This window comes from Lytechinus pictus, chromosome 16 (assembly GCF_037042905.1).
Source record: "Lytechinus pictus isolate F3 Inbred chromosome 16, Lp3.0, whole genome shotgun sequence".
Lineage (NCBI taxonomy): Eukaryota > Metazoa > Echinodermata > Echinoidea > Temnopleuroida > Toxopneustidae > Lytechinus > Lytechinus pictus.
The window spans coordinates 4544392-4569926 of NC_087260.1; the positions used below are offsets into that span (position 1 = coordinate 4544392).

Sequence of the window (25535 nt, forward strand, 5' to 3'; positions counted from 1 at the left end):
AAAGGAATGAAAGAACAAAATTTCTTTAAACACAGGGTATCAATTCCATAACACCAAATATCGATTAAAAAACACACACACCCTCACACACACATACAAATATGTATATATTAAAAACATATACACACTGTAAAAAAATTCTGAATCAGTATGCCCTAGTTAATACTTAATTAATGTATGTAAGTAGAATTTATAATTTGTAATTATTTTTCGTTTTTTAAGTAGTTTTAACTTGTCTTTTAATTTACTTGATTTACTTGATTTATTTGGGTTCAATATACCTTTAAGAAAATTAACGTATTGCTAGCTTGCTTTGATTGAGTAAATTTAACTCAATTAGGCAAAGATGATTATTACTTATAAAATCTTGTTGAATGTACTTGTATTTTTCAATTAACGTCTTATTTAACTAATGCATGAATATTAATTAGAGCAAGTAAATGTTTTTTTTTTAATAACTGTCATATCTATTTGTGTTTGAATTTTTTTTCGGATAAGGGTGTGCTAACTATTGTATTCTTTTGTTGAATCAAAGAAAGAGCAACATTAAATAGTCATTTAGCAGAAAATTTCAGATTTCTTTTTAGGTTTTCGGAAAATGCTTATATTATTCTCACTGTTTTATTTGTAAGAATGAAAGGATCGCGTATACATATCAATGTCAGTACGTGTACATGTGCAGGTAAGTGAAAATGCACAAAGTCTAATATTTGGATAAAAGATGTCTAAGATGAAAATGATGCCACTAAAAGTGGGACGATGGGGGAGCGGACTTTTGAATAATAGACCCGGGGGGGGGGGGCACTTCCATTGACGAGTGGATACCATGCGCGACCACGGGGTCTTGAAAAGCACCCTAAACACGTATTTTCCATATTCTGAAAATGCACCCCTTAACAAGTATTGGCGTGCGAAACCCTACCCGTAACAGGTATTGGAAACAAATACTATTGGCAAGTATTCCCAGAATTGAGCCCCTAAACAAGTACAGCGATGTATTTTCCATATTCTGAAAATGCACCCCTTATAACAAGTATTAGAAACAACTGAAAGCGATACTCTTGGCAAATATTTCCTGAAATGAACCCCTAAACAAGTACGGCGATATTTTATTGTTATGTCACGGGTCCGACGGTCGTCGGTTTTACCTTTACACACCATTATTTTGGTTTAGTACGGCCCCACCTATCACACCTCGCGCAAATCGGACTCTGAACACGTAGTGTCGGGGCAAAAAGGACATCCTTTATAACATTTTGATTTTGTTTTATCATCCCCGCATGTTTGACCCTAAACACGTATATTTTTCTGAGCGAAATAGATACCCTTTTTTCAATATTTTTGTGTTTTTGACACCCTTATCACGTACGTACGTAACGTGCCCTATCTTGAAAAAGACATCCTTTTTACGTGTTTTTTTGGTCGCGCATGGTATCCACTCGTCAATGTAAGTGCCCCCCCCCCCGGGATAATAGACATATATGGGGAGAATTTGAGTTCAAGAAGCATTTTGGGGTAAAAGTTGGGAACCGGTCTGTTTCACCTAATTTGAATGTGCTGAATCTGATAAGACCGGTTCCCAAGCCAATTTTTTTTCATGTTTTGACCACCTAATTTGCATAAACAAAATGGCTGCCAAATTGACCATTTATAATCTTATTTCTACAATATTGTTTGATAATATTCGCTTTCACCGATATGGAGTCTGCAAAATCCTGCATACATAACAATCATGTACCATTCGGGAAAATTTGTCATTTCTGTTTGTGGCTAATTAATTATGCAAATGTATGTGTCACTGCAGCAGTGTGCAGTGAGTTCTATGCAATTTTAATGCTGTATATATTTTGATATTATGTTGTTTCAATTCATATTCCACTATGTTTCTTATTTTGCACTCTAGCATTTTCTTAATCTCTTTCTACATGAAATCCCATAGGGCAGCTAGTAGGTTATGTGTTAAAGTACTATAGGTACAGAAAGCTAATTCTATAGACAAACATCGCGTCCACCCTTTATTGTTATAATTTGTATAGGAATGGTCAAGTTCATTGTTTTGTTCTGAGTAGAGTGCTGGGCAGTACCAGCTTCCTTGTAACTTTTAATTAGACTGTCTAATGAGCAGTCTGGCTTGACCAGAAGTTCAGAGCCTTTAAATAGAGATGCAAAAAGCCAAGAAACTTCAGCTCGTAGTAAAGACATAGAAGAGAGAACTCCAGTTGACCGTCAAGATATTTATCGTATTGATTGCAACCAAGTGTATTGTTTATAGCCTCTAATTGGTAAGATTGCTTATAAGTTTTACTCTATATCTTTCTGTTGATAGTTGAGACCAAGATAGAATATATAGATTTATAGTATGAATATACTTTAGTTTCTTTCTTGAATCATAAACGTATTTTGGCATAACACTTTGTCTTATCTTTCTATGTTATGGTATATATTCGGATAGATTTGGATAAATTTACTTTTCAAGATCTTATTGGTTTATGCATACTGATAGTTATTTGTGTCATGTTTATTCAGATACAAATTAGTAGCATGATTGAGTTATTTAATAATATTTATGTTCCTTGGTAGTATAGTGGAGATATATGTTCCTTGGTAGTATAGTGAAATTTGGTTTTATAGGAGTAACACCATATATATCCTACTACATGTTAAGTATTTGAGTTCTGATAGTATTTCCTCTATATTTCTAGTCATTGTTTACATATATAGTTCTCATCTTTAGATTGTTTCACTAGTAGAGTATAACCATTTATGGATTGTTTGAATGTGTTAAAATGTATATATGTATCTGTTTTGTTTCAGTATTTTATCTCGGATTTTGGACCGTGGGATGACGGAATAAAGTTCCACATAAGCCACACTAAAGTCTGTGAATACATTTCTTTTGGAGTGAGAGTATATAGCCGAAACTCCGTCCCTTTATCTGGGATAAAGGGCGGCAGCCACAATAAAATACAACTGCTGTAGACATTTACGCTTCGTACGGCATCAGTGAGCGAGAAACGTCGGTGAGGATGACGTCGCTCCTGCAGAGCCAAGTAAGTGGTAGCAGTAGCAGGAGGAGCAGACTGAGCAGGAGATCAAGTAGATCAGCAAAAAGTGCACTTTCTGCCCGTAGAGCCTCACTGGAAGCTAAAAAGGAAAATGAAAGTAAAATGCTAATGTTGCTAAAAGAGGACAAAGAAGCTAAACAAGCCTTTCATCAAAATAGGAAGGCTGTTCTTGAACAAAAAATAAAGACTCTTGAGCTTGAACAAGAAGACATGGAAAATGCCTATCTTAGTGAGCAGAAAGTGATTGCTGCTCAAAAGTCAATAGTAGCTGCGGACATAGAAATATCAGAACTGGCTATGTTGGAAGAATGCTGCGAAGATGATAGTGAAACTGATGATGAGGTTTCTATTAAAGGACTGACGCGGGAGAAAAAGAGCGAAAGGATGGAGCGATTCTTTGACTCACAAGAGGAAGTCGCAGTGAACAATATCAAACCTGAGCCTCCTGTGATCAATACTCCACCAACTAGTAGCCCAGTAGTGCAAGCCGGACGGGATACAGCTGCATCATCGCTGGAAGATTGCCTACAACAGCTTTCTCGTTTTGCAGCAGGACAAAACGCAGCTAGTAACCAGCTAGCCGCATTCAGCCAACTCCCTAAGATCGACGTACCAATCTTCTCTGGTGATCCTCTGCAGTACACGCTGTGGAAAATGCATTTGACTATACAGTGGATTCAAAGCCAATTGGTGAGCAATACAAATTGAATTATTTGAATACATATGTCAGTGGCAAGGCTAAGGAGATATATAGTAGAGCACCATCTTTTGATAGGAGGGAGTAATGCATAACAAGAGGCTTTGAAGCAGCTAGAGGAGAGATTTGGTGATCCCAATACAATAAGCGTCTCGTACACAAAGAAACTGACTTCATGGCCAAAGATCTCAAGCCGCGATACCAGTGGACTTCGCAGATTTTCTTCAGAAAGTTGTGGCTGCCAAGAAAAGAGTCCGCAACTTGGGAATTTTGGATTACCTTCAAGAAAACGTAAAGCTAGTGGAGAAGTTGCCAGGCTATTTGGAGGGAAAGTGGCGTGATGAAATCGATAGATGGCGTTCTCATAAAGGCCCAAAAAAGCTTCCCTTCGTTCACAGAATTTGCCGAGTTTGTTATGAGAGCTGCAAGCAAGGCAAATATCCCTGAAATGGAGCCATTATCCAAGGAGTCAAAGCTGACCTTCCAAGCGACTCAAAGGAGTACGAAAGCAAGGACCTTTGTTACAAATGGACAAGGTGGTGAACCAAGCAAGCAGTCCAAGGCATTGTCTAAGCATAGGCATGGCCGCTTCTTAATGTGAGAAGATATAGTAGTCTGGATAGACAACTTCCGGTAGAGGGGATTAACATAGTTAATTATTAATGAATTATTAATAATTAGTTAATTATTAATTGATTATTAGTTAATTATTAATTAATTATCAATTAGGTGTTTGTTGATATCGGTGAGGTCAAAAGCGAAGAGTCGTTATGGGGATGAACATAATTAATTTTGAAATTTATGTTAGACAAAGCGGTCAAGTTGGACATGGATATTTTTTGTAATGTGTGGAGAGTATGGATTGATGATGGGACAATAGAATTAGGGATGTGTGTTGGTCAAGTTCACTCTTGGTGGTTTTGGATGCAGGTAGATGTTTGCCAAGCAGCTCATCTGTGCGTGTGGAGAGTATGGATTGATGATGGGACAATAGAATTAGGGATGTGTGTTGGTCAAGTTCACTCTTGGTGGTTTTGGATGCAGGTAGATGTTTGCCAAGCAACTCATCTGTGCGTGTGGGGAGTATGGATGCATATTTTGGATGCAGGTAGATGTTTGCCAAGCTGCTCATCTGTGCGTGTGGGGGGTATGGATGCATATTTTGGATGCAGGTAGATGTTTGCCAAGCAGCTCATCTTTGTGGGGTCTTGGATGCCGACAGGTGTTTGCCAAGTAGCCTCATCTTTGTGGAGATGAGACCCGATAGGTTATGAAACGTCATCTGGTCAGTGGGGGGCGTGTGCAAGCTCGTGATTGGTGAACTCGTCGAAGGAAATGCTGTGATTGGTCGGCGGTGTGGTGCATAAGAATGTGTAGAGTTGTGATAGCTAATTGGTTGAAACGTCAGTCGGTATCTGGTCAGTGAGGTGGTCATTGAGGCGTGTGCTAGCGCGTGATTGGTGAACTCGTCGTAGGAAATGCTGTGATTGGTCAAAGGTATGGTGCATACAAACGTATGGTAAAGGAAAGACATAAATAGCGGGAAATTCAAAGTGGATGGTTATCATTTTTGCCCTGAGCTACAGACTGAGATCACATCAACTTCGTTACTTCGATACTAGTCATTCATCTTCATCATGGCTTCATTCAACCAGAAATCCTCCAAAGCCGAAGAAGCAGTCGCAGCAGCACCATTAGCAGTAGCTAAGGAGAGAGTGCCTGAGCAGAGAAAGATCACGATACCTCCCCCTTCTGGATTCGAAGCATTTATGGTAAGTGTCACTGATTATTATTTTTTATAGATTTTTTTAACGTTTCTATGTTTAAAATACAAGAGAAAAGTATTTAATCTGTATGCTTAATCGAAGTTCATATATTGTTACTGTCTTTTTTATTAGGCATCTGACGGTAGCAAAGGCGGAAATTGGATCACGGTGCGGGAACAGGCGGGTTGCCATTTTAGCCAGGAGTTAGATACTTACGAATTTGAGGAAGGGTCAAAACCTTTCCACTTGGGGGGAAGACGTTTTGCGGCGGTGAAGAAATTTAGGGGTGTCCCCTACATTAATATTAGGGAATATTATAAATTAAAAGGAACAAGGAGAATGCTTCCCGGGCAGAAGGGCATCAATTTGACTGCGGAAAATTGGTGGCATTTGGTGCAGGCCAAATTTGACATTAGTAAATCTGTCCGGGAATTGAGCAATGTAAAAAAATAAGATTGCACTAATATCCTAGCTTACTTTGGTTCTTATAATGTATAATGTATTTTTTCTGTAAATTTTGTTTTAAAACATTAGTTAAAAAAAGAAGAAAATAATTGATAAACAACAACAACAACAAAAACCCAAAATGAAGTGTTCTAAAAATGAAAATACAAATTTATATAAAAAAATAATGATTAAAAGAAAAAAAAAAAAAACTCCTGACTGACTGGAACCCATTTCCTCTTTTCCGTATCCAGAACGTGGTCAACAAGATGGAGGAGGAACTGAATGGTGCAGCCTCTCTCTCAAGAACGGTAGAACCAGCCCCTACATCGCCAAAAACACCCGAACTGTTCATCCTGAATGATGATGACGATGCGTCACCCCCACCAGCCCCTGTGGTAGCTGGCCGCCACCGTCTTCAAAGGCAACATGCTGTCATGGTCCATGCTACACCATGTGGGAGACCAGTCATGCCAGTGGTAACTGAAGAGCCAAGGATAGGAGCCGCATCGAGGCAACCACCACCACCACCATCCCCTGAAATAGTCGTCATTTCGGATGACGAAAATGGTAACGTAGACGAAACCATCAACAATCTTTTTCCGACAATACGCCGAAGATTAGACTACGAAATGGAGGAGGATGAAGAGGGCAAGGAGGAGGAGGAGGAGGAAGAGGTTGATGATGACTCGGGGATGGAAGAGGGGGAGATAGTTGAACCGGAGGACTCAGACATGACAGATGTCGCGGAGAATATTCCGGTAAGAATGAACGTACCCTCTGGCCCTCTTATAATGGCAATAAACTCGTTGACAAATAAAGTAAACGAAGTTGTCTACGAGAACTGTATAGGGTGTATTAATGAATGTGGTGGGCAGCGAGACCACCCTGAATGTTTATGGTTATCAAGAAACGAAAAGATTGATAAATATTTTGAAGCAGCGTTAGCCAGGTTAGATTTTAAAGATTTTTTCAACCAATTTGATAACGTATACAATGTAAAATGCATGTTTGAAGAAGATCAAGATATGTGTGTCGAAGAAGCGTCAAGCTTCTATCATTTTGACCTTCGAAAAAACGATATAAAATCCCATTTAAAGGCAAAACTGAAAGAAATGTAATGGTTCAGAGAACTAAATGTGAATTCTACAAAATTTGATTTTTTTTTTTACTTGTCTCTCCCCCTCCCCTTGGATATTGTGATGCTTATTTAACTAATTTTTGGTTCAAAACCAAAAGAGCTATCTTGAAATATTACTTAGATTTTTCTGATGTTTAACTTTATTGAACAACCTGTAAAGACATTTATTTGTTAGAATGATTTTGTTGTTGTTGATTTTCTGATGTTTAACTTTTATTGAATAACCTGTAAAGACATTTATTTGTTAGAATGATTTTGTTAGTATGCAACTGCCAAAAAGACAAATATCAATTTTGAATCTAAAACCAAAAGAGCTATCTTGATATATTACTTTGATTTTCTGATGTTTAACTTTATGAATAACCTGTTCAAAAATGTTTTCCAGTCAGTTAGGATTGGTTTATTTTTCAACCTATCCTTTGTTAGTATACAACTGGTAAAAGATGATAATCAATTCTTTGTACTTTAAACAGAATTTCATTTATGTTTTCTTAATTTCGTTTGTATATGCACATATTTGGTTATTTTCCTTTGTTAATATTTTGTTTTAAACGCTGATTTCTTCCTTGCATTATCAGTAAATTTATTCGAGACAAAACATTTAATTAAGTATGAAATAATCTTTTCTTTGCAAAATTATTTAAAGTTTGTAAAAAAAAAGGGGAAAAAAGAAAATCAGGCCGAATTTAATAAGTTGTTATATCATGTTTAATTAGAATAACGTTGATCTTAAAACACTGAAGAAGAAAAAAGGGTATGTTTGTTGTTGTTGTTGTTTAAAATGTTTTGATCATTTTTTTATGTTTATCAGTGTACATTTCATTTTGAGAATTTGGTTAATACATAATCATCAAAGTTACGATGTGGTGCAGCTGAATCAGAGAAAGTAACAAAGATATTGGTAATAAATTGTACACATTACTTTTGAGAGAGAAAAAATATACATTTTGTGTTCTAATTTTTCTTTTTATATTTATTTCATTGAAGAAGTGATTGGAGGTATGTTTGGTTTGCATGATCTATATATTTAGGTGAGGTGTTTTCTGAATGTCATTTGTATTATGCATGTTCATCTATTGAGTTGCTTTGGATGATGATGATGATGGAAGAATATTTACGAAATATATATTTTGATCCAATGCATGAAGCTGGATTTGGTGGTGCTGAAAGACTTTACAGATTTGTAAAGAAAGATGGTGTTTATGCAGGGGCGGAAATCTCTCCCAAAAGGTAGGGGGGACACAGGGGCGGATCCAGCCTTCGCCAATAGGGGGGGGGGCGGAAATTTGTTTCAGCCATATTTTCCCCGATCAGCAGCTCGAAGATGATTTGTGTTTGTTTCTTTGAAGGGGTAGTCCTCATTAGTCACTTCTTAGCTTTATTCTTATAAATTCATAATATCATAATCCTTATTTATATGATGCGAGCATGAAGCGCGAGCTAATTTTTTGGAAATTTTATGTATTTTTTCCCTAAAATTTGAACATTTTGGGCAATGTTTGTTATCCTGAAAAAAATGTGTATGCAACTTAATAATAAATACGAACGCAAAGCGCGAGCAGAAATGAACTGATGGAAAAAAAACCTGTTAAAGACTGCGTGCAGTTAGCATTTAACAATCAAATAATGCGAGCGCGAAGAGCGAGCTGATTTTTTTTTGACATTTTCACCTAAAGAATGGAAGCACTTTTTGTAACTCAAGCAGAATAGGTATATAAGTAGACAATTGATGCGAGCGCGAAGCGCAAGCGGAAAATTTCGAGGTTTAGTCCTATAATATTTACTGAACGAGAGACTCTGACTATTCATGTTTTGTAAATCATGAAAAGGGTGAGTATGAATAATGCGAGCGCAAAGCGCGAGCAGAAAATTTTTTATATACGTTTTGAACTGGTACCTGTTAAGGACTGCTTGCACTTAGCCATGAAGGCGTTACATATTTAAACAATCAAAAAATGCGAGCGCGAAGCGCGAGCTGAAAAATTTTGAAAATTTCTAAAGAAAGAATGAAAATTTTTAATCGTTTAATAATTGATGCGAGCGCGAAGCGCGAGCAGAAAAAAAATCGAGATTTAGACCTAAAAATGGGCCACTCTGTTCATGTTTTGTAAACAGCCATAGGCTGATCGAGGGCTTTTTACCGTGTTTAACAAAAATAAATCAATCAAAATCAATGTTTTGTAAATCATGAAAAGGATGAGTAATAAGGGGTCTTCCTACATTAATAATGTGAGCACAAAGCGTGAGCAGAAACATTTTGATATTGTGATCTAAAACTGGATAATGATTTAAATAGAGAACAAGTTCAGTATTTGAATAAACATGCGTGCGCGTGTTTCATATTTAGACCTATATAGAATCTAGGCATTCTAAATACATCTTTAATCATAAAAATCATGAAACTTTGATATTCCGATCTGAAAAAAAGAGTCAATTAAAGCTTTATATTTTAAGCACTTTGTAGGAAAATTGTAAGGTGGATATGGATCGCACTTAAAAAAGAGCTAAAATTTTCATTATTATTACTTTGAGTTTTGACATAAGGACCGGGACATCCTTACGACATGTCATGAAAAAGATGACTGTCTTACTATTCCTCTTGCTAAGCGCGAGATGAAACAAAAGGGACAATTTAATTATTAAATTAATGTCATATTTATTAATGCCTAATGAGGGCGCGAAATCTGATGATATTATGGCATAAAAACTGGACATTTCACTTTTGTAATTATGAATAGGATGCATCAGTTAATATATTTTTAACCATTAATGTGAGCGCAAATCGCGTTCCAAAATTTTTGATAAACTGTCATGAAAAGGGGATTTTAAGTAGTTTGTTGTATAATCAATATCGAAACATACATAACTCGCCAATCAAAATGCCAGCGTACAGCGCTAGCTGATACGTCTTTACAAACAGACCTGAAAAGGGATATTTTGAAAGCTTTATGAAATATACGAAAATAATAGGTACCTGATAAATCAAAATTTGCGAGCACGCAGCGCAAGCAGCAAATTTTGATAAAATTATTCAAACCATAAAACTGAAATTTTTACAGAGCACTTTTTAAAAATCAATTTGTAAATCACACAAAATAATGAAAGTTCGATTTCCGAGGTGAAATATGTTTTGTATATTGACTTCGAAACTTGATATTTGAGCTCCATATTGAACAAGATATGTAAATCACCTAATAGGCAATGCGAGCGCGAAGCGCCAGCGAAAATTTTATATAGTGACACGAAAGATTCTTTTATTTTCCAAGTCTTCCCCTCATCTTATTTTATGCACTCGTCGTCCTTCTCTTCTTTTTCTCCTCTCTTTTCCCTCCTTTTTTCCTTTTTCTTTCTTTCTTTCCCCTTTTTTCTTTTTTTGCTCCACCAATAGGGAGGGGGGGGGGCTCGGCCCCCCTGGATCCGCCTATGGGGACAAGGGGCGGGAAAATTTGACAAGCAAAAAAAAGTTTATCATCCCAAAAGTACGGTCATCTCGTCCCAACTCGTCCTAAAATAAATGTTTTATTTCGGTTTAGAATGATGTATTTCTTACCATCATAAAAGACAAAAAAATAGTAGGGGGGACATTTGATATTGTGTCCCCCCTACTATTTTGAGTAGGGGGGACACGTCCCCCCTGTCCCCCCTGGGATTTCCGCCCATGTGTTTATGACGTGTCGAGAAAAAGAATTAAACAGTGGTTGCAAGGGAGTGACACTTACACCCTTCATCGTCCAGTTAGAAAGAAATTTAAAAAGAGTAGGGTAATGGCGTATGGAATGGATGATTTGTGGCAGATGGATTTGGTTGACTTGTCTTCTCTTTCTAAACATAATGCAGGATACAAATACTTGTTGACCTGCATTGATGTTCTATCTAAATATGCATGGGTAGTTCCTCTGAAAGATAAAACGGGAAAAAGTTTAGTTTCCGCAGTCAAGAAAATTATTGAAAAATATAAACGAGAGCCATATCATATCCAAACGGATAAAGGGAGTGAATTTACGAACAGATTATTTCAATCTTTTCTTAAAGAAAGAAACATTTGGTTTTATACGACCCAAAACGAAACAAAGGCATGTGTTGTTGAAAGATTTAATCGAACCCTAAAAGAGAGAATGTATAGATACTTTACTCATCATAATACTCGAAAATATAGACCAGTATTAGACAAATTAGTGCATGCCTATAATAACGCCTACCATCGATCTATCAAAACTAAACAAACATTGGTCAATAAGAAAAATGAGATGGATGTATGGAAAACTCTATACAAATCGAAAAAGAAATCATCCAATATTAACTCTCCCAAATACAGGGCTGGGGATAGGGTTCGTATGACAAAAGCTAAACATGTATTTGAAAAGGGATACCTTCCGAATTGGACTGAAGAAATATTCAATGTAAAAAAATCAAAGAAAAGAGATGTACCAGTGTATGACTTGGTCGATGACCATGGAGAAAAAGTGTTGGGGACGTTTTATGAGCAAGAAATTCAAAAGGTTAACAAGAAAAAGTATTGAAGAAACGAAAACGTAGGGGTAAAACAGAATATTTTGTTCAGTTTGTTGGTTATCCCCCATCATTTAATCAATGGGTTGATAATATTCAAAAGTCAAATGACAGGTCATAATGTATTCATTAATCGATCGATGAACAGAGAAAAATTCCGATCTGGAGTCCATGAATCTCTGTCGCAGATTGATATTGAGAATAGCAACTTCCCTTCGTCTATCGACAGTTATAATCTTTCTCTAAACAGTCTTCTTGACAAGCTAGCACCTAAAAAGACTAGGAGTGTTATCATCAAACCTTCAAGTCCATGGATGACTGAGGAAATTCATGCAGCTAAGTGTCGTAGGAGACGCCTAGAGCGTAAGTGGAGAAACACAAGAAGTGAAGAGGACCGCAAATTGTATAAGAAACAACGTCAGGTTGTTTCTCAGGAAATTGAGCAGGCAAAAACAAAATACTACTCAGAGTGTGTTGAAGAATGTGAAGGCAATCAAAGACGTCTTTTCACTGTAGTAGATACTTTGCTTCATCGTAAGAAAGAGTCCGTTCTTCCAGTTACCTCTTCTGACCAGATACTGGCTGAGGAGTTTTGCCAGTTCTTCTTTAACAAGGTCACCAAGATACGTGATGACATTGACGCCGAGCTGCAGTTAGAACAACGTGTGCAGCAATGTGCATCATTGCCTGTTCCATTGATGACTGATTTTGCTCCGGCTTCTGTAAGTGAGATCAGGAGGGTTGTTGGTAGATTCTCCAGCATCGTCATGTGAGCTAGATCCAGTTGCTACTTCCTTGATAAAAGAATGCATTGATGACTTTGCTTCATATATTACAGACATTGTCAACAAATCTCTTCGGAGTGCTAGTTTTCCAGCATCTATGCAACAGGCTCTCGTTAAGCCTCTCCTGAAGAAAGCAAATCTTGACAGGCAAGAATTTTCAAGTTATCGACCTGTGGCAAATCTAAGCTTCTTATCGAAGGTTATTGAACGTATTGTTTCAATACGTATTAGGTCCTTCCTTACTGAAAATGACCTTCAGAACAACTTCCAATCAGCTTACCGAGAGAAACACAGTGTTGAGACTGCCCTTTTACGCGTGCAAAATGATATCCTCACTGGAATGGATCATGGAAAAGTTACAGGTTTGATCCTGCTCGTTCTCAGTAGTGCATTCGATACAGTTGACCATGCCATACTGCTGGAGAGACTTCAGTCTATCGGCATTGGTGGACGGGCTCACCAGTGGTTGATGTCTTACCTTTCAAACAGATCACAGAGGGTGTGTGTACGTGGAGCTGTCTCGGGCAAAGTTCATCTTCCTTTCTCTGTGCCCCAGGGGTCGGTCCTTGGGCCACAACTCTTCAACATCTACACTCTTCCTCTTCATGATATCATCAAAAGGCATAATCTCAATCACCATATGTATGCTGATGACACGCAAGTTTATTTTTCGTGCTCTCCTACACAAGAGGAAGTTGATGCCTGGATTGCTCGTGTTGAAGCCTGTTTAAGTGAAATTAGGAACTGGATGATGGAGAATTATTTGAAGCTTAATGATGACAAAACCCAGTTTCTTATGCTGGGTTCTAAGCTGCAACTCGCCAAGCTGACAATTCCAAATTTGCATATTGGTTCCTTATCGATTATTCCAGTGGATAAAGTTCGAAATCTAGGAGTAATTTTTTACTCAAATATGACAATGGAATCGCAAGTATCATCGAGTGTTAAACTTGCGATATACAGTGTCCGCAATCTCCATATTGTTCGCAAATATCTCACTAAAAAAGCCGCTGAGCAGCTTGTTCATGCATTTGTTACTTCTCGCATTGATTGCTGTAACTCTTTGTTGTACGGTATTCCCTTGTCTCAAGTAAAGAGGATCCAACTTGTTCAGAATGCCGCTGCACGTCTAGCTACCTATACGCGGAGGTCTTCCCATATCACACCAGTCCTTAAGTCCCTTCATTGGCTTCCTGTTCAACATCGTATCACCTATAAAATTCTTCTGATAGCATATCGTGCGCTGACCTTCTCTTCACCAGAATACATCTCATCTCTTCTTGATTTTCGCAAACCTGGTCGCTCTGGTCTTCGCTCTTCTAAGACTTCTTCTCTTGATCTCTCTATTCCCAAAACCAGACGGTCATGGGGAGATCGTGCATTTGCATCAGCAGCTCCCCGTCTATGGAACAATCTTCCAACTAAACTAAAAGACTGTAGATCAGTAGAACATTTCAAGGCCAGTTTGAAAACTTATCTAATGGCCAAATTGTATAAGTTGTACCAGTAGTGAGTTAAGTTTATTGTAAGCGCCTTGAGCACCACTAATAGGGTGGATATGTTTTGCGCATTATAAATGTCTTATTATTATTATTATTGCAATCATGGAGAGTGAAGATCAAGTCTATGTAACGCTGCCCAGCAACAGTTCCTTCGATTATTTTCCCCATAATACTCTATCAAATTTCAAAACAAAATTAGCGACACCCCTCATTTTGCGAGGGGAATGGGAGGTAGCGATAACGGACATAATTTATTCTCACTCTTCGCTAACGGTCAATCATGGGAACAACGGATATATCTTTACTGTTGAAGAACAAATCATGGGTCCAGGTCGAATACCAGAGGGGCACTATACTGATGCAGAGAGTATATGCGACGCATTAAACAGCTCTTTCCCGGGGGCTTTAAGAAATAATGCGCAATTCACTATCAACCCACTCACACTCAAGGCTGAAGCTGACATCCGAACAGACACCCAAGTGAACCTCTGCGAAGGACTGGCACAGCTCCTTGGTTTTTCAGAGAAAAATCTAACCAAAAATAGGCAAGCTACTTTCTTACCCGACATCAACGGCGGACTTTTTGCAATGTATGTGCACACTGACATTGTTGAGAACCAAAGAGTGGGTGACGTGAGCGCACCCTTATTACGAATTGTCCCCACAAACCCCAAAAAGGCTGGACAAGTGGTTACCCAATCTTACAATAATCCACATTACCTTCCAGTAAAAACAAATTACATAGACACAATAGAAATAAATATAAGGAGTGACTTTGGGGAGAAGATACCATTTCAAAGTGGGAAAGTAGTCGTGAAACTACATTTTAGGTCTACTCGGAAACAAAGTTTTCTTTTGTAAACTAAATTTATCATGTCTCATGAATGATTTATTTTATTAATAAAAGAAGACGTCCACAGAAAAAAGGCCGCAGTGTGCGGAAAGCTAAGAGAAGGAAGACTTCGGATATTTTCAATTAATACATTTCCCCAGTCATAATATTTATCATGGAAAAAACTTATCGCATGTCCTGTGAGTGCTCAAAATCCGAGGTTGATTTGTTTACCCTCCCACCTACTCAAACAACGATCGAAAATGGGAAGTGGGTCGAATATTACCCCCTCACCAACATCACCGATGCTACTCCCATTCAATTTCATTTGCAAGGTTCTACCGACGAATACACCGACCTGTCGCAGAGTATGCTGCATCTTCAAGTTAAAGTAATGAATGGAGATGGGACGCCACTGGCTGATACTGCCGAGGTCGCCCCTTCTAATCTATTTATGCATACCCTATTTAGCGATGTGGACATGATGTTGAATGATAGGCTTATTACACCATCGACCAACACCTACCCCTATCGATCAATGCTAGAAACGCTGTTGACTTATGGACCAGCCGCTAAAGAATCACAACTCACATCCTCATTGTTTTACAAGGATACGCCTGGATACATGGATGACAGCAACCCCCTTGCATTTGGTAGAGGAAATAATGGAATGAAAAAAAGATATGAATTCATTAAAAACAGCAAAACACTAGACATGGTTGGCCTTTTACATCTGGATATGTTTTTTCAAGAACGCCTATTACTAGGTGGAGTTGATATCAAACTTAAACTGAACAGAAGCAAAAATAATTTCAGTCTCATGTCAAGCAATGATAATGCAAACTACAAAGTAGTTATCAGCAATGCTTCTCTACATGTAAGACGTGTAAAGCTAAGTCCCGATGCAAGTCTTATCCATGCGAGACAATTGGAAACACAAACAGCAAAATACCCCATCCGAAGAGTAGACGTCAAAACCTTCAGTATTCCTCGTGGAAACTTGTCTTTTACCAGAGAAAGTCTCATTTTGGGGCAAATTCCAAAACGAATGGTCGTTGCATGTGTGAGCAACACAGCATTCAACGGGGATTACCTAAAGAACCCTTTCAATTTTCATCACTACAATTTGAATTTTCTGGCATTGTATGCAGATTCCGAACAGGTTCCTTGGAAACCATTGCGTCCGAAGTTTTCCGAACAAGACCCGAACCATATATTGGCATATCAGACACTATTTTCAGGCGTGAATTCTATGTTTCAGGACAAAGGGAACCATATTGATCGGCAAGATTGCGGGCAAGGCTATACTTTGTATGCATTTGACCTAACTCCAGATTTGTCAGCCGGAGACTGTTTTAATCTTCGCAAAAATGGCAATTAACGTACGTCTAGAGATGCAATTTGCTGAGCCTCTACCAGAAACTATTAATGTATTGGTATATGCAGAATATGAAAGTGTTGTCGAGATTGATCGAAACAGTAATGTCATTGTAGATTTTGGAAATTAATTTTTTTTTGAAGAATACTCAAACCCAAGCAAATATGAATGCATTACATATTGAAAGTGTAATTGATACAAGCAAGACACTGAAAGATATTTTTGTTGGTATATTTCCATCCGATGGTTTGCCAAAATCAATCGAAAAATTTCCAACGGCATTAATCGCTAATGTAGACCATCATGATGAACCCGGTAGTCATTGGGTCGCCATTTATTGTGATGAGTATGGTCATGCCGAATTTTTCGATTCATTTGGGAGACATCCATCTTTATGTTCTTCACATTTTAAAACATTTTTAGATAACCATGCTTGCGATTGAAGTTTTAATACTCGTTCTTTACAAAGACATTGGTCTGCCGTATGCGGGCAATATTGTTTGTATTTTTTGTTACATAGGGTCAAGGGTAATAGTGTGTCCAGTATTGTTTCAAACTTCACTCTCAATCGCACACAAAATGACCGCAAGGTATATATACGCATACATTCTCTCTGTACGAGAACTCAATGTACCCATGTTCGATGCAGAGTTAATCATGAATAAATCTTAGAAATTAAATTCAAGATGAATTATAATTAGAACATTTTGTAAATTTTAACTACGAATACCTTTAGTTATCTAATAATGTATTGAAAATATTATCATGATATAAAGTATAGTATTTCGTTATTTCTCTCACTCTCTATTCATTTAGCTCTTAGTAAATATATTGTTAAGTAGTTCATCTTTCTTTTTTTCCTCTCTTCCTCCTCCTCCCCCTCCCCCCTCTTTCACTCCCCATCTCTCTCTCTCTCTCCTTTGCATATTCCCTTAATTAATATAAACAAAGTAGACTGTTGTTAAATATAAAATAAGAAAAGACTGCATGTATTCGTTTTAAATCACTTTTATTATGTATACTGCAATAAAGGTTTCATACAATGTTTGTTATTCACATAGTAATGTACAATGTTCGATATTATTGGAAATAAATAAACTGAATATTTAACAATCTATACATATTTGTTTTAGCATTTTTTTTTTTTTTGTAACACGGTCTTACGTTTTGTACAATTATGTTTCCATCATATAACAATCTCGGGTTGGACAAAAAATAATATCAAATTGAAAAGGGTAACAACGGTAATAATACAAATGTTTTCATTTAAGTGGAATGGGGAAGGCGAAACATTATTAGCAATCATTTCATTTCATTGCAAACATACTTTACTACGTTCCTGGTATATATTTAAAATCATTAAGTTCAGAGCATAAACAGGGAAACTTGATAAGTTTATACAAAAAACAATTTTCCTTAAAAACTATCCCACTTTAATGGTGACCGTTTAGCACTGGCCTCCCTATACTCTGCGGATTTTTTCGTTTAACAGGTTTCGTGGTTGTTGTTAAAACAGGCTGTATTGGTAACTCTTTGTGAGAATTCAATAATGCATCTGCTCCAGGAGGAGTCTTACTCTTTATGTTTTTCAGTAAATTACGACGTTCTACATTTGAAATCAAAGATTCAGGCACATTTGAATCAATCAATACACGAAGAAAATGTTGCCAACCAATAGGTTGTGATGATTTACGTCCCTTTAGTACATCGTGTATCAAATCTACTATATTAGAACCATGAATAACCTTATCATTAAATATCAATTCTCCGAGACTATTCCACTGTCGAGAATTGCTAGGAGATAACAAATAATCTATCAACATGTTTCCTCGCTGCCTTAAAGCAACGGGCAACGAATTTAACACCTTATTTTTTAATTCTGGTTCCGAATCACTTTTCACAGTAGGTTTGTCAGGATCCGGAATATCTTTAACACAACTTACATCGTTCATCTTAATATGTACGGGTAACGGCTGAGATTCCTGTCGATAAAGCTTTAAATACTTTTCTAACACATCGTTATAACGAGAAACCTTTTCCTTGTCGGATATTCCATCTGATTTCAAAATGGCATGCATCTCACTATCTAACTGGGATAAAGCACGTTTTGTCGGCTGTTCTTTTATCGCAGATGCTTGAACGGCACGTGCAATTTCTTCAGGTACCAATGTCATCTTTTTGGTATACTCCATTTTTTTTTAAAAGATACGACTATTTCAGAAACATTGACAATATAGGACCTAACAATGAACCAAGAAATCCACCCTTCTGAATCAGAATATTTTTTCGTTTTTTATGACTGTTTCTCTTGTTAGCCACTTCTCGAATATGTTTCTTGTGTCGTGACAAAACCTTCTTTTGAGCTGATGAAAGAGGTACGTGGCCTTTTAATGTATTTGCACAACATTCCGACAAGCATGTTATCAATTCTTTCTGGGCGTGCTGTAAATAAGCTTTACGTTGTTGAGGTTTACACTTGGCTAGAACACAGAGTTCTGATAAATGCTTCTTAACTCTTTGAGCCATTGTCAATGAATGAACAGAAAAGAAAGTTTTTACAGATGTTATAGTTTTCTAACGTACACTACAGTCAACTCATCTGGGAACAGGTTGGTCCTCAGTCTGTAATCTTCGGGAGTATTTGATTTTAGATCAATCAAAAGGTATCCATAAGGATTTTTTGTGGCGTCATTGTACGCTTCTTGGACGTATTTAACCTGACCCGGATAGAGTTGACGCCCCAAATGCATAATTTGCGATTTATCACGGGGGTTCTTATACATAACCAAATATTGAGCATTCAGACTGATAGTACGAGTCTCTCGGTTCTGGTGAAACAGGTTTTGAACAATATAGTCATCATGAAGATCATATTGATCTGCTTGAACATGGTAATAGTGATCATGTTGGCGAGAATAAGGACAGACCACCTAATTCGTCCGCATGACGAATTAAAATCTAGTATAGGATTATGTTTACTTTTGTAGAGTTCGATCTTCTTGCTATTTCCGCGAATTTTTTGCTGAACGTAAATCTACCTGTGGCGATATTCATAAATAGGTCTGATATTTAATTTGCCGTTACCATGGTAACATTAATTTTGTAGGAATATCTATATCCAAAATCATAGAAACAGTAGCGTACCTACGATTTTCCACAGGGGGGGGGGGGGCAAAACCGTCGGCCAAAAAATTTGACAAGCGAAAAAAAAAGGTCTTCAAGCTCGTCAGGGGGGGGGGGCAAAAAAGGTCTTCAAGCTCGTCGGGGGGGGGGGGCATGGATACGTCTTTTGCATGGGTTGGGACTCGTCAGGGGGGCAGACTGCCCCCTCTGCTCCCCCCGTAGGTACGCTAGTGCATAGAAAATATTCATGTATGAATACAACGATCGAATTAGCATGTTTAAACTACTCTGTCAATCTACATTTCACTTCAATTATTGGATTATCAAAGTCTAAAAAAATATGGCCGTTACCACGGCAATACCTATTTTTTTTCTCTTTTGCATGCATAGCAGAGCAGGACTAAAGGAGCCATTTTTCCGGCGGAGGCGACGGTAGTTTTGATATAACAGCGTCATATCAACCTTGAAATCTTAACCAAGGTTACGTTTTCGAAATTTCGATATAACTTTGAACGTATAGAGAAAAATTAATGACACTTATAACAGTATTCAGGTATTACTGATCGTCTTGCACAAGTTTTAGATCACATGATTAAAGTCAAAGGTCATTTATGGGGGTATTTTTTCTTAAGGTCGTCATAACTTTTGAATTTTATTGATCCAGTTCATGATTAAACTTGAATATAAGGGTATTAAAGTATCATGGATCATTTTGCACAAATTTTAGTTCACATGATCAAGGTTATACGTCATTTAGGTTCGATGAGCTTATTATTTTATTATCACATGAATGGCGCTTTTGTAAATAATTATTAGTTTAAGTTGTTTCCAAAGTTCTGCTGCTATAATTATTATGTGAAAATATGAATAATAAATGTTATTTGGTCTTTAGCATTGCAAGTTATAATTTCCATTCAATTCATTTTGCTTCATTACAGTTTTCGCGTTTGCTATTATCATAGGTCCATGCTGTTATATCGTAGTCTAAGACGGGGGCCGGACAGCCCGACCCTGGGCAGCCCTGGACATACATGTATGTATTGCCAATGCCAATTTGGGAAATGCAATCTATATATTAGAATATCTGCGCTGGACGCTGGTCATTAGCCTCTAGATTTGTTTGTCATAATGGTCGTGCGACTGCATTTCCCAACATGGCAATACATGTGATGAAATGAGCTTTAAGAATTTAAATGTGAAATTAAAGAACCTACTCTTTTAGTATTTCAAACATCATTCTCCACAGATGAAAACTCTTAGCTCATGCAAATGGTTATAGACCGATCTATTTTAATTTCTGGTCTAATAAACTGTTCAATTAACTGATCAAAGAGACCGCAGTTGCATGAAACAACGCCTTCTACATTCTAAAATTGGGAAAATGAGCTACGGACACTGACATAAGCCTTTTGAAAGAAGATGCATGGAAGTGAGGGGGAGGGGAAACTTGCCCCCCCAAAAAAAAAAAAATCAAGAAAAGGCATAAAACAACAGAAGCAAAATAATAGAAAGCTTGTTGGGGAGGGGGTCATTAAGTTATTTATTTATTTATTCTTTTATTTATATATTTATACATATTTATTTATTTATTATAACCTCAATTGAATGTAAATATTGTAATTTTAAACATTTTTTTAAATTAATAAACACAAATTCTTCCCTAAATTAAGGCTTTTGCTTAAAAGACTTGGTCAGTCAGCTCACTCACCAGCAGCGTAGCTAGGATTTTGTCAGCAGAGGAGCACGGGGGCGGGGCTTGGTATTTTGCAGGGGGTACCAAAATAGATTGATTCATCAAGTATTTATTATTAAGTACATATTAGCTTTATTCTCACATACACGATTAAGTATCTGACAAGGCCCATTTGAATAATGCGAGCGCGAAGCGCAAGCATTTTTATAATATGCCATGAAATTTAGAGCTGAAATTTAGAAAGTTACACAATTCGTAAGTGTAATCACGAACATTATTGTAATGTTAAAAATTTCAGAAATTTTTAATATTCTGACGTGAAAACGGAGCATTTAATACATATTTAAAAAAAATGATATATAGGCTATTGATGCGAGCCCGAAACGCAATCTGATTTTTATATTCCAATCCGTAAACTGGACATTTTGATGACGTTTTGAAATAAAGAATGTTATGTATCTGTTAAAAAAAAAATCCAGCACAAGCCGAGCTGGCTTTTTTTTTTAATTAGAAACGAAACATTCTAAGGCGCGGTAGCTCAATCGGTAGTGAGGGGGTTTCGGATTCCGGTGGCCTGGGTTCGATTCCCACTTGGCGCGCTAGTGCCAAGTAAGGCATTTAAATGGTAGTAAGGCATTTGAGTCCTATAGGTCCCTCGGAGAGCACCTTAAGCCGTCGGTCATCTGGTTGCTTGCTTTGAAGCATTCACGCTTTCTTAGCAAATGAGGTAAAACAAAAATCGTCAAATCATGAACAATGATCAGTATTTAATTATAACATTTGATGCGAGCGCGAAGCGTGAACTGAAAATGTCGAATTAAACGAAGGGTTTTAAACGTGTTTTTAATGTAGAAAAAGAAGAATATCTTACTTAACAAAAACGTTAGCGCAAAAGCGCGAGCTAAAATTGGGAGAGACTAAGAGCTAAAGATAAACATACAGTATTCACATTTATTTAATAATGGACTGGATGCGACTGGATTCTGAGAAGTTGTCACTTCAAGCAAGGTTTTTTTAAACAGATAGCAAGTCATTTATCTCATATATCAATGCCAGCGCGAAGCTCGAGTCGAAAATTTATTTGCCATCTTTTTGTAATCTCGTGTAGGGTGCCTATCTCGCTAAACCACAATAAAATATACACTCGAATCGCGAGCAGAATATATTGGGTATATTAAAGCGGCGTACCCAGGATTTTCCAAAGGGGGGGGGGCAATTTTTTGGAGGATATTTCGTCCGCGAAAAAAAATTACAAAGCAAAAAAAAAAGGTTTTCAACCACAAATAAAGGATTTTGTACCAGAAAAAAAAATCGTCAGGGGGGGGGGTAGTCTGCCCCCCCCCCTTTACGCTAGTGGTATATTATCTTGAAAACAGGATACTTTCAGCTCCATGTAATCCTTTGGACACTACACATGACCTTAGGCAGCGGGGGAGGGGGGGGGGGGGAAGAGGCAGTTGCGGCCAGAAATTTTGTAACTCGTTTTAAGTATGTACTTATTCATGTAATTATTTACAGTATCTTCAATTTTACATTCAAAATGCCCCCCCCCTCCCCGCTAAATTTTGCATACCCCCTTTCGAAAAAAAAAATTCTTCCATCTTACTTGAAAATTCTTTTAATATTTGTGACATTAGAAACGATCGATATTCAATAGATGAACCAATTTAAATCGAAGAATTTAAGTTGTAAAAAAACTTAGAACTATTGATAGTGTTCACAAACTTCTATTTTGAGTAAATCACGATTTTTTACGTCATATTGCCATATATGTGTGTGTAATATTCCAAATTGAAATGCATATTTAGTAGACTTATAATTTGAAACTCTGAATAAAAATAATTCGATATAAAAGATAATCAAAACTATGATGATAATCCGTCAAAATATCAAAATGCGTGATTTTCGACAGTCTTTCAGATGTCACGCTAAAAATGATACTTTCACGCAAAAGTGCACTTGGCATCCGCCCGTACGTTATTCCTCAGTATTTCCGCAAGAATTTGAGCTGGGATGCAAAGAATTGACAAATTATGCTATTCAATTAAAAACTCGCTTTAGTGTGTACATATACATGTAATTAAAAACTCGCTTTAGTATGTACTTATACATGTAATAATGTACATAATGTACGGTTTTTTCAATTTTTCTTTCAAAATGTGCACCTGGTAAAATGCACATTGTCTCCTTTCGGATAACATAATAAAAAATATGATGATAATCCGTCAAAATATCAAAATGCGTGATTTTCGACATTCTTTCAGATTTTACGCTAAAATGACACGTTCACGCAAAATTGCGCTCGGCATCCGGCCGTACGCTATTCCTGGGTATTATTGCAAGACTATTAGCAGGGATGCTAAGCATTAGCAAGCATTAACAAATTTTGCCGTCCAAAGTATAAAAAATCGTTTTGGCCGGTCTACTACTAATTTTGGGGGTCATTACCGATTTGTTTATATATTTGGCAACAATACATTTTCTCCAAGTCAAACATCAAAGTGATAACTGAAACCACAGCTTCTATCCAACCTTGCCTTGGAAGATTCTTTGACGAACGATACTGAATACAGAAGAGGAAATGATAAAAACATGGGGCTAAACACAGATTAGCTCCATGGTAAAAACATGGGCAAAACAAGAAGGTTTCCAGCCCAGTCACTGCCCAATGCAGAACAAAATTTCACACTGCGTCCTATGGTTGAAAAGTGCTAGGGATGCCTGATGAAGGTAAACCAGCATGGAGACAGTTGCAGAAGTCCAGTCTAGAGGTTATCCGGTCATGGATGATATTTTCCGCACCACCTCATGTAAGACAATGTCTGATCTCAGCAATTCTGTGGAGCTGGTAATATGCAGATTGGCAGACATGTGATGTGTTTTTCTTCATACTCATTGTTCTATCAAAGACTACGCCAAGATATCTAGCCTTGTATACTGGAGATATATAGCTTCCTCACCCATTGAGACTGGAGTTGTAGTCATAATAATTACGCATATATGGAGATGACAGAACAAGATACTTCGCTTTTTATCGTTAAGCTCCAGGAAGTTGACCTTCATCCAACATTGAGTCCTCAATGGCAGCGCCAACAACAGCAGCTGCACGAACCTCTGTATCTTTAACTTTTGGATCAAAAGTGAGGTATACAGCTGGATATCATCAACATAGAAGTGTATACCAAGACCATATGTTGCCACATTATAGAGCCAATAGGAGTGATGTACAGTTTGAAGATCAAGGGACCAAGGACAGACTCTCAAGGAACTCCATAGCAAAGGGTAGTCACAGGAGACTGCATGACAGTGATGAATACAGCTTGTCCTCTGTTGGCAAGGTAAGAGAAAAGCAATTTGAGTGCAGAATCATCAATTCCAAAACAGACTGTCAGTCTCCCAAGATGAATGACATGTTCAGTGGTATCAAAACCGGTTTACAAGTCAAACATAACTTAGGTAACTGTTCGACTGTTCAACTGCCTCGACAATCGAAGAAATTCTCGACCTAATGGTGAGTCCTCTTCCATCTGATATTACTTAGATTATTCCTCATTCACGCATGAGTGAGCAAAAACAATTTGAAGGAAGGATACCACAAACTCATTTGGCGGGGGGTATATGAATTTCAAAAAGAAAACCACATGTCTTAAAATTTCAATATCTGCTCTTTAATTTGATACCTCAATTACAGAAAATGGTCGAGAAATAACAAAGTTCTGGTTATTTGAAATAAGGCTTGAATTTCCATAATTTCATCAAATAAACTGTTTTCACCAGTTTCCCACAGAAGCTATCGCATGGTTAACAAAAGACTTAATGCATGGCTGATCGTAAACAAAACGGAGTGTCGAGTGAGTTTGAACGCTAGCCTGTAAAACCTCTTCATTTTATGAAATTATTGAAATTCAAGCCTTATTTCAAATAATCAGAACTTTGTTATTTCTTGACCATTTTCTGTAATTGAGGTATCAAATTAAAGAGCAGATATTGAACTTTTTAAAAATGTGGTTTTCCTTTTGAAAGCTAGATACAACCCGCCAAATGACTTTTTGGTATCCCCTCTTCAAATTGTTTTTGCTCACTCATGCGTGAAGGAGAAATAATCTAATTAATATCAGATGAAAGAGGATATTCTAAGCTTTACATTGGTAGATCATTTGTCTATTTTATTTGTGATTAATTTATGATAAATCATCGCTAAATCTCGGTTTCGTTTTTTCTGGGACGCACTGTACAGTGCGTATCAGAAAAAAACGAGACAGTTTTGAAAAGTCTATAAAAAAATTGTTTCAAATCATTATATCTATATTTTGATGTTAATAAATGCTCTGAGATCTTATCTTTGAAATGCCATTTAAAAAAATAAATTCTGTTCATGCTTGAGCAAACACGGGACGTTCTTGTCGGGGTTCAAAAAGAGGCTTGCGCCAAAATGGCAGAAATTAGAAATTTGATGATTGGACTTATTGCTAATCAGCAGACTTCCTTTTAATCTTTTCATTATTTTTGCCATAATGTTCGAATTATGCTGTCAAATTTCATTTACAAATTCATTTATTTACCTGAATTATTTTGTTTTTCATGTTTACTTCTTTTACCT

General features: G+C 37.1%; 1 protein-coding gene across 4 annotated transcripts; it reads left to right on the forward strand.

Moving 5' to 3' along the window:
* The first annotated feature begins 1974 nt into the window (after positions 1-1974).
* Positions 1975-8054, forward strand: LOC129264977 (proline-, glutamic acid- and leucine-rich protein 1-like). 4 transcript variants are annotated; one of them, XM_064111496.1, is made up of 3 exons: positions 1975-2282; positions 2815-5534; positions 6227-8054. In XM_064111496.1, exons 2-3 carry the CDS (start codon positions 5400-5402, stop codon positions 7091-7093), a joined length of 1002 nt encoding a protein of 333 aa, XP_063967566.1. In that variant the 5' UTR covers positions 1975-2282; positions 2815-5399; the 3' UTR covers positions 7094-8054. The 4 variants fall into 4 exon arrangements, with proteins under 4 accessions (XP_063967566.1, XP_063967568.1, XP_063967567.1 ...); XM_064111498.1 differs by lacking the exon at positions 1975-2282 and having other exon boundaries at positions 2550-5534; positions 6227-6733; positions 7830-8054; XM_064111497.1 differs by lacking the exon at positions 1975-2282 and having other exon boundaries at positions 2550-5534; positions 5661-8054.
* The last annotated feature ends 17481 nt before the right edge of the window (positions 8055-25535 follow it).